The 15,541-nt window shown below is 41.6% G+C and overlaps 1 protein-coding gene across 1 annotated transcript; it reads right to left on the minus strand.

The window, feature by feature from the left end:
• Nucleotides 1-101: 101 nt before the first annotated feature.
• Nucleotides 102-15,134, minus strand: LOC120757951 (hypoxanthine-guanine phosphoribosyltransferase-like). Its single transcript, XM_058422145.1, has 4 exons — nt 15,126-15,134; nt 14,786-14,892; nt 14,177-14,358; nt 102-1,003 (listed from the first exon to the last, which is right to left on the minus strand). The coding sequence occupies exons 1-4, from the start codon at nt 15,132-15,134 to the stop codon at nt 885-887; spliced, it is 417 nt and encodes a 138-aa protein (XP_058278128.1). The 3' UTR covers nt 102-884.
• Between the last annotated feature and the right edge of the window lie 407 nt (nt 15,135-15,541).

Below are 15,541 nucleotides of genomic sequence, written 5' to 3' on the forward strand. Positions count from 1 at the left end.
AGAAAGAAGAAAGAAAGAAAAGAGAAAGAAAAAAGTATAATATTTATCAGCCTCTATCTTTGAATGAAATGCAAGACTGATTTTCAATTGTATTGCCAGCATTGTAATAAAAACACACTTAGAACCATAATTGTTGCAAGTTTCTTACTTGCAGTAAACTCGGGATTTTAATATTCTTTCCAAGTTTATCTGTAATAAATAGGTTTATACATTTTAAAGAACTTAGGTTTGTTAAATTACTGCACACTCCTTCATGCTGCTGAGTAATAGCACAGATTGCTTGTGTTTTCAGCAGAACTGGTCTGTCTTAGTAAAAAGACTTAGAAGCTAAATACTTTCTGAGTTAACTAGAATTAAGAAAGTACTTTTGAAAACAAAGGAAGGACAAAAAGATCAACCCTATTAGTTTATGGTGTTTCCAGGTCTACTACTCTGTGCAGCCTAAGGAAGCTGTAATGCAATAAGGGAAGAGAAATCTTACAGATGTTATCCATAAGTGTATGAAAAAACCTTCACACACAAGTCCTTGCAAGGCTGCTTCAAAGACTTGGTGACAGAAGAGCAACACAGGATTGAACTAAGACAGACAATTATTCAATTAAAGTCAAATTGCAAGTTATTTTATTTTCAGATGGGGCTGCTGATTGCATGCTGCTCACCATCCTGGGGATTCAGAATGTCTTGCAGCATGGCGAAGCCATGAGACTTGTGGAGTAGAATTAATAAAAAAGTGAAGCACAAACATTTCTTATGCACCTACATTGCATTACCAGCTTGGCACCTTAAAAATGGTTTTGCTCTTTTAATGGAAGTTTCTAGCTGGAATTGAAGGGTTTTTAATTTTTGAGATGCTCTGAGTCGAAGCAAATATTCTTGCTGGGTACCTATGGTGGGTAGGTACCTGATACCTTGCATATACTTGCATTTAGATCTCGGAAGTATTCATTATAGTCAAGAGCATATCCAACCACAAATTTATCTGGAATTTCAAAGTAAGAAAATACTTTTTAAAAGTTCTTTTTATACCTCACTGCTGTAAGTAGCTTTTAAGTGCACAGTTTGTATTCGACACATACTTGAGCTAAGAGTATAATAAGAGCTAATAGGCATAATCTCTTTCAGGTTGTTTCCTTAAGAATCTGAGCTGTAAATTGATGACAGAGGTTAGAATCTAAACCATTCCCATCAGTCAGTAATATAATTAAGTTGTTAAGAGAATGATTTTTATTAACAAAAGAATTGTTTAAAACCTAGTTATGAGTTAGTCCTGGGAGAGGAAACAAGGAATGAGATTTTACTTGAGTGAAAGTAAATGAACTGTGATTCAGTAGGACTTTCCAGTTTGGAAACAAGGCAAGTTTAGTAATGTGGAGTCAAAACAAATGCCCTCTAGGGTCAAAGCAAAAGAGTTAAGGTTTGATTCTGTTTCTGCTATCTACATAGTTACATTTATATATCAAATAGCTAAACCTGCACTCAGACCAACCAGGGGAAAAAAAGAAGGTGGTCATGAGGTCTCAGGATGGCATAGCTGGTCATTACTTCACAAGTTTTATGTCGTTTTCCCCATTTCTCTTGGCCTTCAGGAAACTTATGTGCCAGTTGTCAGGTGTGCTGCCTGAAGTGAAATTGTAAGACTGTGTTTTGGAAAATACAGGAAAAAATAGTAGAAAAACACACTTACAGTCTGGTCTGTAATTTGGACTCTGACATGTCCTTTTAACAAGCAGGCTTTAAGGCAGAGCAGGGAAGGTTGGTTTTTGAAATATGTCATGCTCAAAGCTCTAGACTTCCCTTTTGCCACACCCCCCCCATAAGCTTCTAAAATCATGCACTTAAATTAAAACAGTGAGATTATTGCACAGGAAGAAGTAGTGGTCAGCCTTGTAGTGGAGGGAGAAGCAAAGGCACTCATCTAGGTTCATTCTTTATGTCCAAGTGGGCTCTACTTTGTATTCAGTTCCCTTCAATCCTGTGTGTCAGATCATTGGCCTTCCATGTAGCAATGCCTCAGGACACCAAAGAGCACAGAGGGGGAAGCATGTCCAAGTGGCTGGTAATGATTTCAGTGGGGAAGGAGGGAGAAAAGGACAATTCCTTCTGCAAAATCCTATCTGTGATAAACGCCGATCACTTGTTTTAAAATTTTAAAAGTTTAATAGTAAATAAGATGGTTATAAAAATAGAATTAGAGTAAAAAAATTGAACAGTTTTAGAGTTAGGACAATACAAGACAATAAAAACAAAGTTACAGACGTCTGGGTGCCTCTCCCGAGCTACAAGCTCTGAAGAAGGACCCCTGTTAACAAAAAATTATCTCTTAAAAGCAATAGCCTGTTGAATGTTCATACAATTTATACATAATGCATAAATTCCATTCTAACTAAGAATTGTCTCTGGTTAGTATCACTTTTTTCCTTTAATCTCTATGGCGTCCACTAGGCTGAGAAAAGCAGGAGGAGCTGGTCTCTTCTGATAAGAAAGTAGTAAATTCTTTCTTCTTTGAAAGATTTATATTTTCCTGTGGTTGGTACATAAAAACTACATTTTAACTACAAAACTACATTTACCATACTATCAAAATATTAATACCACATTAACAATTAGCACAACATAACACATATAGTAAATATCTTGCGTAGAGCCATATAATATGCACTTTTCACAATCCTCCCTCTTTCTTTTTATAATTAATTTGGCTCGAGCAATATTCATTGTTTTCTAGCTTTCATTATTCGCTCATTTTTTTCACAAATCAATCTCGCTTCTTTGAAGGGGTCTTCTATATTATTTTGTTTCTTTAACACCATAATCCTTTGTGGTGGTGTTGTTGTAGGCAACTTTTGGTCCATGTTCACTAATTGCATGCCTTGTACTACACTGGTGATGAGCCGAATGAAACAGGGAATCAAACAAGGAAGAAATATTAAACCAGCTGTAGCGCATAAAAGGAAGAAGCCTAACTTTTTCCACCATTCTGCTCCTAACACATTATCCCACCAGCTAGTATTTAGCATTGATTCCCACTTTTGAACTGGTACGTGGGCAATTTTTCTGATATCATTGACTATGTCCAGGACGGCATCTCCATTGTCATCTATTTTTAAACAACAATCTGATGTATTGAATTTTCCACAAACACCCCCTTCTTCAGCTAACAAATAGTCTAAAGCCAACCTATTCTGACACACAGCCGCTCTTGTTTGGGCTTGTTGCTTTGATATTAATTCCATTGCCTGACCAGTTTTGTTCGTTATTATCTCTACAGCGGCCTGAAGCCTTATAATACGATTTAGCATATAAATTGGGGTTCGATATCCCCAACTCCCATCTTGTGCCCAGGTGGCTGGCCCATATGTTTCTAGTATGCGTTCAGGGGGCCATTCTTCATCTCCCCATTTTTGGAATCCTCCAATCAATTCTCTTTTGTTTCTCTTTAGATCCTCATAAACTGGTATCCCTAATTGATCTCCATCAGGTCCTGGTAAAAGAAAAAATCCTGGCTGTATAATTCCTAGAGTACAGCTCCCTTTCCACTGGGAGGGGAGTTTTGGGTATGCTCTTTTTCCACATATCCAAAATAAGCCGTCTGGAGCTTTCCAATAGTTAAATTTTTGTTGATCTATATTCTCCCAAAATTTGGAAACTTCTGGGATGCCATAGTAAGGATTTTTACTTGTATCATTACATTGAAAAAGGTTTGTTTTGTTGTCATACTTACAATTCACTTTCTTTGCTTTTTCTTGGGTCCAATACACGGTTGGTGCTTCTGGGACCCACCATACAGAAGTTCCATTACTAACCTTATATCTTTTACAGGGTGTTTTTCCTACTTCATAGAGGAAGCTTTTCCCAGTGCGCCAGAGACATTCTTCCCCTATCACTGTTGAGCTTAAAATCCACCCTTCTGGTCTGTTTTCTCCACTTGTACTTGCTTGGTTCCATTTTAGAAGCTCAATTGGGCCTAAGCTGCTGCCTTTCCATGGCCATTCTTCTGACATCAAAGCCCCTCCACAGACCCAACAATTGGTTATGTTAAGTTCCTTACTTATTCTTTCTCCTAATTCTACAAACTGATTTTTACCCATCCTTGAGATATCTATTTCTTTCTCTAATTGCTGTTCAAGTTTGGTATACAAATCGTTGATGGAAATTGGCACAGGCTTAGGTGGTTTTACTGACTTAGCCTTTTTGCTTATCAACTGCTCTTTTACTAAATCTGGTGCTTTTTTCCCAGTAATGTAGGTAAAACAAATCCACCTCTCCTCTTTTGGGCACTGACTTCCCATCCTGCTACCACTTGTTCCTAAGTTCTCTGCAATCCAGTACTTTTTCCCTTTATGTATGCAATTGCCCAATTTGGATGGGTTGTAACAGTGGCTGTTGACATGAGTGTGAGAAATGAAAAAAGAACCTCGGTGTCTTTCCATGTACAGCTTTTGGTAACATCTGTAACATGGCCTTGTCGATATCCCAAAAGGGAGAAGACAAAAATTGAGTGACAGAAAAAGGAGTAACAGAGGTCCAGTATGGCTTATACTCCCACCTCCCATGCCTATGGGGTTGCAACCCACAGCAGGTGTATTTGATCATCTTGGTGGCGAATACAGAGGCCAATCTGGTCTTGCGCTCTATTTCCTTGTCACTTCCTCTTAGCTAATTTCCAGACAAATCGTTTTTGACACTCTTCAACTGTCGTTTCCCACTGTTCTTCAGGTATCTCCCATTCAACAGGCACTAATAATTCCCATCCACAAAACAAAGTTATTATTTCAGTTTCTTGGAATTCTATTTGGATAGGAGATCGATTTGGTCCTTGACACTTCCTGCAACGAGAACGTCGCTTGTGTGAACTACAATACCAATTCTTCCCACAATTTAAACATTTACATTTAACCCAGCTAGCATGTCTGGTATTTGGGTGGATCAAACAGGGTATTTGGTCTGACACTGATGGAAGTTGCAACTCCTCTTCCTCCTTGTATCAATCACAGGCTAAGGCGTGAATACAAGAGTTCTCTGTCCGAAACAGTCCTGATCCTCCTGTTTGGAGTGGAAGTATTCCTCCCCAGGGAGGGTATCTGAGGTGTCTCAAAACTTGTCCAGACGGTACTTGAAACCACTGATATAAGCTTGGCCTTATCTCCCAATTAGGTGTGATCCTGGGTATGTTTCTTGGACCATTTGGGTCTTCCCAGTTCATTACCACCCAATCCCCGTTTAAGAGTCAGTTTTGTATCACCCGGTTCAGATGTAATCGTCCACTCCTTAGGTTCATCCACAGGTCCTTTGATTCTGCTGGCGTGGATCCACCCTCGTTCCTTGGTCTGGATCGCGGCCTCGGTCGTCAGCAATACCTGAAAAGGACCTTCCCATTGAGGAGTTAAAGATTGTTCTTTCCAGGTTTTTACTAGCACCCATTCCCCTGGATGAACATTATGGATTTTAAAGTCTAAAGGTGTGGTTTGAGGGATTATTCCTTTCAACCGTAAGTTTTCAAGAGTTTTTGCTATGGTGTTAACGTATCTTTTAACGCTCATTTCCCCTACCTCATAGGTAGCATTTTCATGTTGGGTGGTCAAAAAGGGTAACCCAAACATCATTTCATAGGGTGACACTCCCAGGTCTGACCTGGGTTGTGTTTGGATCCTCAATAAGGCCAAAGGTAGGCATTGTACCCATGACATTTGGGTTTCAACCATTAATTTGGTCAAAGTTCTCTTTAAAGTCTGGTTCATCCTTTCTACACGACCAGAACTCTGTGGATGCCATGGGGTATGGAGCTCCCATTTTATCCCTAAAGATTGAATTATCTGTTGTAACACTTTTGACGTAAAATGCGTTCCTCTGTCTGAGTCTATTCTATTAACCATTCCGTATCTGGGAATAATCTGTTCTAAAATGGTCTTACTTACCATGTTGGCTGAGGCCTTGGTAGTGGGAACTGCTTCTACCCAATGGGTTAAATGGTCTGTTATTACTAATAAATACTTCCATCTTTGTACTTGAGGAAGTTCAGTAAAATCTACTTGGATACTTTGAAATGGTCGGAGAGCTAACTCACGACCTCCTAATGTTGTTTTTCTCATTACCTTCTTGTTTATCCTTTGGCAAGTTATACATTTTTCAGTTACTTGCTTTGCTACTCCATAAATCCCAATGCATCATAGTTCCTTAAAAAATGATCACACAAGGCCTGAGTACCCCAATGGGTTTTCTGATGCATATCTTCTAATATTTTTCTAGCCAGTATTTTATTAAGTAATTGTCTTCCATCAGGAAGTTTCCATTTCCCTGATTCAGCCTGTATGTTTTTGAATTTTTTGAAAATTATTTTCTCGCATGGTGACTGCCATAAATTTTGCTTTCAGTTTAGCTTTCTCTTCATCTCTTCGAACATATACTTTTTGAGCCTCCTTTAGTAAGTCATCTAATGATTTATTATGCCAATCCTCAATTTTTTCTAATTTTTTTCTGATATCTGGCCAAGCATTTGTAACAAAGTTAATCCTTAACAAAGCTTTTCCCACATCAGTTTCAGGGTCTATTCTGGAATATTGTTTCATATTTTTCCTAAGTCTGTCCAACCATGCAGTTGGAGATTCCTCTTTTTCTTGCTGTGCCTCAAAAGCTTTTTTAGCATTTTGCCCTCAGGGTGCCGCCTCTTTTATTCCCTTGATTATTAAATTACGATATTCATTCATGTGTTTCCTCCCTTCCTCATTATTTTGACCCCACTCAGGAGACACAGTGGGCATTTTGTCTTCTCCAGGGGGCCCCTGTGGGTTCTCTTTTCCCCAAACTTTTATTCCAGCTGCTCTGATTAGTTGCCTTTCTTCCTGAGAAAATATTATTTTCATTATAGACTGCATCTCTTCCCAGGTATAAATATTTGGACCTAAGAACTGGTCTAGTTGTTCAGCGGTGCCGATAGGATCTTCTAAAATTCCTTTGATTTCTTTTTTAAAATTCCTGACCTCAGAAGAAGTCAAAGGGGCATTTACAAAACCTGTCCCACCTCCCCCCATTGGGACTTCTCTCAGTGGGAATAGATTAATTCCTTTATCCCATTTCTGGTTTTCATCCTCTGCAGTCTTTTTCCCGTGTTTTGGGAAAGAATCCAGAGGGGGCTGTCTTTTAACAAAACTTCTAGTAATTCGGTATGGCATTTCTAGGGAGAAATCGTTTCTCTGAGCAGTAGCTGTGGTTACCGAGGGCACGGAGCTCAGGGCAGGAAGGGCGGTGAGGGGAGGGCACAGCGCCGAGGCTTGGTCCTCCAAGGGCGGAGCGTAGGCGGGGTTTGCTGCCGGGACCGGCAGAGGAGGGGGCAGTGCCGGGGGATGCCAGAGGGGAGCGTGGGCAGCCTGCACGGGGCTGGTGGCGGCTGAGTCAGCGGCTCCCGGCAGAGACAAAGGAGCGGCCGCAGCGCCCAGCGCAGCCGGCTCGGGCAGGGCAGCCGGGGATCGGGCAGTGGGGGAAGCGATTGGAGATAGGACGGCTGGGACCGACGGGACCCCCCCGGCACAGTCGGGGCCGCAGCCCTTGACCATGCGTTAGGAGAGGCCCCCGGCACGGCCCCCAAGGCGGCTGCAGACCAGGCGGCTGGGGCAGACAAATTCACCGGCGGGGCCGGGGCTGGGGTGTATGCGGGGACCGGCGCAGCTGCCGCGGGCTGCGAACCGGCGCTCGGGACGGGAACCGGGGCAGGCGGGGCTGCCGGAGGCTGCGAGCCCGCGCTGGGGGCGGGCGGGGCTGAAGCGGGACCTGGGACAGGGGCTCGGCCGCGGACGGATAGAGCGGGAAAGGAGGGGACAAAACTTGCAAAGGATCCCACTCTATTTTCTTCTTTTCTTCTTGTTCCCTTCCCTTTTCTTTCCCTTTTTTTTCTTTTCTTGTTTCGTCTCGGGCGTTTCTGATACATTAAAGATTTTTATTCTCCTAAAATCTCCTGTCCAACACGTGGCATATTCTCTTTCTTCAGGATTAAACGGTTCTTTTGAATTTACAAATATATTTAGAGCTTGACAGATCCAGTTCTCAAAAGAGCCGTATCTTGGCCAATAAACGTGGTCAGATCTTATTTCCTTCTCTGCCCATTCTATCATGCAAAATTGTATCATCTTTACCTTTTCCTTTTTTCTTATACAAGGGTTGTTAGCCCAGTTAGCTAACATAATGCCAAGAGGGCTATCTTGAGGTATTTCTGTTGGTAATTTTTTACACTTTTTTTTTTTTTGTATCCAATGTACTGTTTTTCTGTTCCATTTTTCAAGATTTTATCTATTCGTCCCTCACCTCTGTTTTTCACTTTCTCTTACAACCTAAAGACCACTTCTAACTATGCACACACACAAAAATCCCTTCTATCACACACAAATACAATACACCTCCCTCTAAGGAGATATACCAGCCAACATTACATGTGCTTTACTCTTACTTCATTCCTCCTTCACTTTTACACGCTCTTTCACACTCTTAGGACATGAAGCCTGTCGTCAGAGAATCGTGGCTCTGTGTGTCCTCCCCCTATAGGTGGGCCTCTGAGGAGGGCTCAGAATCTGGTCGCCCCAGGTGCCGATCCACTTATGAGGCTAATTTGCGTGTCACTTACACTTTACTGCCCCCCCACTCCACACGCCCGGAGAAAAAGGGCTGAATTGCAGGTCACACACACGCTTTTCCACAGCCCCCCACCCGCCCGGGGAAACTATGGCCGGTTTTTTTGCAGGTCACACACACTTTGCCACAGCCCCCACCCGCCCGGGGAAACTGAGGCCTATTCGCAGGTCACACAACAAAACAACAACAAAACAACAACAAGGTACCTTTTACTTTTAAATCACCTATTACCATTTTAGGTGTTACTGGCCAGTCCCGGTGCTCTTGGATATCCCCTCAATCCAGCTGTGTTGTCCAACCCCAGATGCTCTTGGGCATAACCTCAATCCGGCAAAACCCTGGGTGCTCTTGGCACAATCCCTCAACCCAGCAGGTTTCAGTCCTGGATGCTCTTGGGCACCTAACCCTCAATCCAGCAGACTTTTAGCTTAACTCTGGGTGCTCTTGGGATATTAATCCCTCAACCCAGCAAAAGTTTTAGTCCTGGATGCTCCTGGGCAGTCACCCCTTAATCCAGCAGACTTTTTGCTTCCTAGGGGTCCCACCCCTTTTCTAAAATTCAGTCCCAGTTTCCCTGGGGGGGTTCTCTCACTCTTCTTATCACTCGCTTCGTCTCTTTACTGGCCGTCTTTCTTGCGAAAGAACGGAAACGCAGCGTCAGAAACTCCGCACTCGCTTAGCAGGTCTGGGATAACCAGCTGCCTCTCATTCACACACATTCATCCCCCCCTTTAACCGCCCCTCCAAACCAATACTTACCTGTCCTTTGTCCTTGGGTCTTTGTCTTCGTGTACACTTTGGTCTTAGGGGCTAACTACCGCGGTTTTAGGGAATCTTTTCCCTTTCTTTGTTTTATTGTCTCCTCTTGTCCATTGATCGTAACCTGCATCTGCCGGTCACAGCAGGAGAACACAGAGCGAGGCTGCCAACTGGGCAGGGCGCGCCGTCCTCACCCTGATTCCACTGAGGCACCGGCAGTGAGGTGTTCTAACCATCCTCTGCTACCATAATTGTGAAACACGCCAATCACTTGTTTTAAAATTTTAAAAGTTTAATAGTAAATAAGATGGTTATAAAAATAGAATTAGAGTAAAAAAATTGAACAGTTTTAGAGTTAGGACAATACAAGACAATAAAAACAAAGTTACAGACGTCTGGGTGCCTCTCCCGAGCTACAAGCTCTGAAGAAGGACCCCTGTTAACAAAAAATTATCTCTTAAAAGCAATAGCCTGTTGAATGTTCATACAATTTATACATAATGCATAAATTCCATTCTAACTAAGAATTGTCTCTGGTTAGTATCACTTTTTTCCTTTAATCTCTATGGCGTCCACTAGGCTGAGAAAAGCAGGAGGAGCTGGTCTCTTCTGATAAGAAAGTAGTAAATTCTTTCTTCTTTGAAAGATTTATATTTTCCTGTGGTTGGTACATAAAAACTACATTTTAACTACAAAACTACATTTACCATACTATCAAAATATTAATACCACATTAACAATTAGCACAACATAACACATATAGTAAATATCTTGCGTAGAGCCATATAATATGCACTTTTCACGTATCTATTCTTGATTTGCCTGTGCACTTCAGAAGAAACTGAGAACCTCCCGGACAGTCACTAGAAGAACTGTCTGAATAACTGGTTATCATAGGTTGGCACAATTTTGTTTTCTGGTTATAGAGAAATGTGAAATGTTTTTCCCTGCCCTGACCATGGAGTAGTTTGGGGGGGGAGGACAGAGACCTATCAAAAAGCTGACCGAGATTTTGGCAGCTAAGTTGACCAATGGGAGGTGTCGATGCAACTTTGGAGGGGACATTTAAAACTCTCACCTTCAGCAGATTGCTCTCTGTCTCGCTTTGGAATCAGCCATGAGGTAACATCGTGGGCGGCCAGGCCGGGCCTGGGTCGGGCCCTGCAGCCCTGCTGGGCCTCTGAGAGCTGCTGCCACACCAGGAGCAGCCTGGGCCGGCTGAGCCCTTTCCCCTGCTGCCGGCAGGGAAGAAAAGCAGCTGCAGTTTGGCAGTGCCGGCCACGTGCTCGGGGCTGTGGCAGAAAGGGCCAAAACGTGGCCCAGTTTAATCGCCGCTGGCAGCAGAGAAAGCAAGCCTGCAGCTCCTTACCAACTCTGAGCTGAGCCACCCTGGGTGAGACCGAGGGGTGGAAAAAAGGACATCTACCAGCTTCCTCCATCAGCACAGCTTGGCATTTTCTTCAGTCTCCTGCAACCCAGCACGTGCACATGGCCCAGGCGTATTTAACCCTTTCCTAGCAACACGGAACTTTTAAAGCACAACTCTTCCTTGAGAGAAAGAAGAAGGAAAACAGAGAGAATGTAGAACAGACACCGCATGAAGACAGTAGATTAGAAGTGAAAGAACTAATAATATTGGAATAGGATTGAAGAAGTGGACATTTTTAACCAGAATTCTCTGGGGTAAACTATGGAGAAAAGGACTGTTCTTTTTAGCATCTTAGTGTTGTTGGGTAGAATGCTATTCTAATCAAAATTGAGGACTGATGTGATTGAGATTTAATTGATAACTTTAAAGCCCTTGCTCCTAGGTTAAAAGGAGGTCTCACCTTTGAGATAAAGATGATTTTAGACTAGAAGAAGTATTCGTAAACAGTACCCCAGATACACTGAGAAGCTTTGCTGATAGAACATCACAGTCTGCGAAAACTCCAGGCAGCAGCAGATGTGTAACATTAGGAGCACTGGACTATTTTGTCTTGTGGCAAACATCTTCATAAAAAAACCTTAGAGAGACTCTTCTCCTAAGTAATGTGTGATTATGCCTAAATAGTGAAACTGACTGAAAATCTCAAATTGTGTCTTTCTGTGTTGTTCAATAAGAAAGTTAATAGTTTGTCAGAGGAGAGAAGCATGTTTTAAAGTGTCATTCTGTTTTAGTTTAGGTTTTCTTTTTCTCCATTTTTTTTTTCATTTTTTAGTGTGTGTTAATAAAACTATTTTTGTTCATTTTTTAAGCTTAAGCCAGCTTTGTTTTTTTTCTCCTAATCTCTCCCTCCCACAAAAAGAATAAATACAAAACCCCCTACATTAATTGGTGTTTCTGCCCGGGATTATTAAATTAAAACCAATACACTGGTGCATAAAGTAACTGTTTTTATAAAGCACTGTGGTTACTTTACAGACACAGGGATATTCCACAAAATTTCCTTTTAGAGATCTACCAAAAGCAGATCTAGAATGCTACTTGAAGTCATCTTCCAAGGGCTACCAGACTCTTAAGATTCTGGAAACTTCTACAGTTGAGGATATTAAGAAATATTCTGAATGTTGTCATTCTAGTATTGAGGCAACTGAAGTGGTGTTAGAAAACCCATGGAAACAGATGAATTTTCTTCAAACATAAAATAAGAGCCAGGGAATCCATCAGACTTTATGGACTACACAGAAAGAGCCATAAAACAGAGACTGAGAGAGAGCCGAGCTACACCCACAGCAAGAACTTTCTCAATTTGCCATCTCACTCCAGAACGAGAGGTTTTATTGTTTTATATTATTCATTCTTTATACTTGTATGCACTTTGTTTGTTAAGTAAAATAGTTTTTTCCACTTTTCTCCAAAGAAGTTTTTTACCGGACCAGTTGGAGGGAGGGGCCACTTGGGTTTGCTTCCTGGAGGGATCCCATTCAGGGGTTTTCTCCCAAATTTGTCCCTAAACCAGGACATCCATAAAGTTGGAAAGGAAAATGAGACTGTCAGTGGATTAAATTGGAGCATACCAACCTGGCATCACAGTAACATAATTAATTATTATTTTATATGTAATATGTATCAATTTGAAAAGAAGGGAGAAAAGATCCGTGTCATTCCATCCCTCCTTCAGTCACTACCTACCTCTACTACTAGCACATTCTGGAAGAGATTACATAGGGAAAGACAAGACTGAAATGGCAATTTTCAGCAAATTATACAGCCAAGAAAACACACTAAAACCCTCAGTTACAAGGAAGTTGCATTGATTTTCAAAGGAGATTGTCACTTGAACTACTGACTTGACTTTGGCGATTTCTGAAGAGTCTTCCTGTAAGTATTTATGAAAGCTTAAAATATGGTGATAAAGGCACCCATGACAGGTCTATTTATTGCTCTATGGATAGCAGTAGTATTCTAGAGCCACAATGAATGAGTCAGTTCAGTATGGTTCATTTCTGGGGGTTCTGGGATAAAAGGGGAAATAGGATCTTTGGGAGCACTCATTACCGATCACTTCAAGTTTCCACTGAGATCAGTGGGAATGATTGACTGTTTGAAAGCCCAGCATTTTAAATCAGTGGTAAGTGGCTGGAAGTATGCAGTATCAAAATCTTAATAAAGATGGATTTCCTAGAAAATACACAAGAACAGTTGTTTCCCTTTAAAAGCTGAAGATGTTAATTCATACTTTCCCATTTAGTGTAGACAGTTCCTCTCCAACAAAACTGATTTTTTCCGCAGGTGAATCATTCTAGGAGGAGAAAGAAGAGATGGAAGTTGTTGGGGATTAGATTTGTTCCTTTTTGTCTTAAAAAATTTTTCCCCATAAATTACTAGGAAACAGCGTGCTGATACTTAGAAGGTACTTGACTAACACAAAAAGACCTGGCCTGGATGATCACACAAAGTTTGCGGGAGGGAAAAAGGACAGGGCTGTGGAGAGCGGGGTTTTTCTTTTTTTTTTTTTCCCTTCCCTGCCCGCGGCATTGGAGAGGCACAGTCGGGCGGCTGTTGCTGTGTGAAGAGTCCACTGTTAACGGAGGGTCTGGTCCTGGGAATTCTACTACCATCCATCATCTGCTGGTGTGCCCAGGAATTCTGAGCTCCTTCTCCTGCCCTGCTGGAGCTGGGCCAGCCCTGTCCAGCCGTCGCAGTTTCTTCAGCACTGCTCCCTTTGCCAGGACACCCCCTGCCTGCTGGGGACCCTCAAAGTTCCAGCCACCAGCCCCGGAGCTTCCACCCTTCCAGCTTGGTGCTCTCGGGGTCCCAATGGATCAGACTGCCCCATGCTGTGTGAAACAAAGCCCCTCCAGGTTCCTGGTTCTGTTTACTATTAACACTGTAGTTGTCGTTTGTTTGCCTTGTTATACTTACTAGTAAAGAACTGTTATTCCTTTCCCCATAGCTCTGACTGAAAAGCCTCTTTAATCTTCTAAATGATAATAACTTGGAGTGAGGGGATTGAATTCCCCATTCCTAGAGAGGCCCCGCCTCTCCCTCGCAGATACTCGTCTTTCAAACCAAGACAGAAGTTTACATGAAGCATGCCCAAAAGTGTTATCCTGTATTTGTTTGAAAGGTGTGCTGCTCTTGCTTTTTGCAAGAGGGAGTTTGACAATGCCCCTGGCTTTGTCACATTGAGTGGTCTGCTGTAAGTTTATTCCAGTGAATGTATAATATCCACCCTTTGGGGCAGATCAGTAAATCAGTTCCTTTTTAGTATGTAATTTGAACAGAATGTGTGCATAAACTCAATTTTTGTGGGGTTCTCATGCAATGTACCAGCATTTAGAATGCCAGTCTATGGAGAGAGTCAATTTTCCAAAGAAAAGAAAAGTTGCTTACACAGTACAGTAACAGGCACAGACTTATCACCATTTTGATTTAGTGGTTTTATATGATCCAGCAAATCATCAAAGAATTTATAGCCTCCTTTAAGGACACAGAGTGCAACAATGTCATGACTTCCCATGGCTTGCATGATATCTCTAGCAAAACATTGTGTCCTGTGAGAAAAAGAAAAAAAGGAAGTTCTGGAAAGTGTTCTGTATATCATCGTTGTTTGTCCATATATTAAGAAATGTTCAAGTAAAAATTCTGATCTTGCTGTTAGGTTTTTATAACTAGCAAACAGTGACCACAGCAAGTCATAGCAAAGTTAGTTACATATTTGCACAGCACAAACTGATTTAATTCATAAACCTAAATATTGCAGGATAGGTGGGGAGATAAAGATCTTTGAGGGAACATGGAAGCTTGGAGAGAAATCCTCTCCATAAACCCCCTCCTGTACTAGACTTTAGGACAGAAGTGTGAGGGCTGCAGGGTTTCCATGTTTCTAATGGACTGCACAGGGCAGGACCTCAGTCTTTTCATTTGGAGGGACAAAAATTGGCATCACTGTCCCTCTTCTTTTCTGTTTACCCTCATTACCTGTCCAGGATGAGTCCATGAGGAATGAAGAATCTTTCTAAATCTTCTTCATAATGCTTAGCAATGCAGAAGAGATTTTTGTTGTAGCCACTTTCCTCCTCTCTTATCTGCAAAGAAAATGGAAGTAGGTCTAAAACTAGCGAAAAAGCCATACAAGAAAATGCTTCCAGTATCTGATAGTGTGAAGAAAAAAATTCCTCCCCCCCCCCAATAATGTGCAATAATCTCACTGTTTTAATTTAACTGCATGATTTTAGAAGCTTATGGGGAGGTGGGGAAGAAGGGAAGTCTACAGCTTAGAGCACGACATATTTTAAAAAATATCCAAAAATTTGTTTACACAATCCATTGTTGTGACAAAGTCTATGTTTTATTAAAATTCATGTTATATCTTGGTGCCAAAAAATATCAGTCAGAAATAAAGTAAAATAAACAAAGCATATTTTTAAAAGGATCTTGAAGGGGAGGTCTGCAGCTGTTGAGATGTGGTGAACCCTGTCTGTCATTCTTGCAGGTCATCCTTTCATAAAACAAGAGAGTGATAGTTCTAGTAACACGCTTGACATAATTTAAAATCAAATCATGCTTATATTCCCTGTAATCTGATTAGTCTACCAAACTGCACTACTATCTTATTAACAGGAAAGTCTGAAATTTCTAACTTAATCCTACTTGCAAAATGAGCTAAAACCAGCTTGCAGGCAATATATTACAGGATGTTCTTACTAGAGGGGACACGTATTATTAATGCATCTA

This window comes from Hirundo rustica, chromosome 11 (genome assembly GCF_015227805.2).
Source record: "Hirundo rustica isolate bHirRus1 chromosome 11, bHirRus1.pri.v3, whole genome shotgun sequence".
NCBI classification, from domain to species: Eukaryota; Metazoa; Chordata; class Aves; order Passeriformes; family Hirundinidae; genus Hirundo; species Hirundo rustica.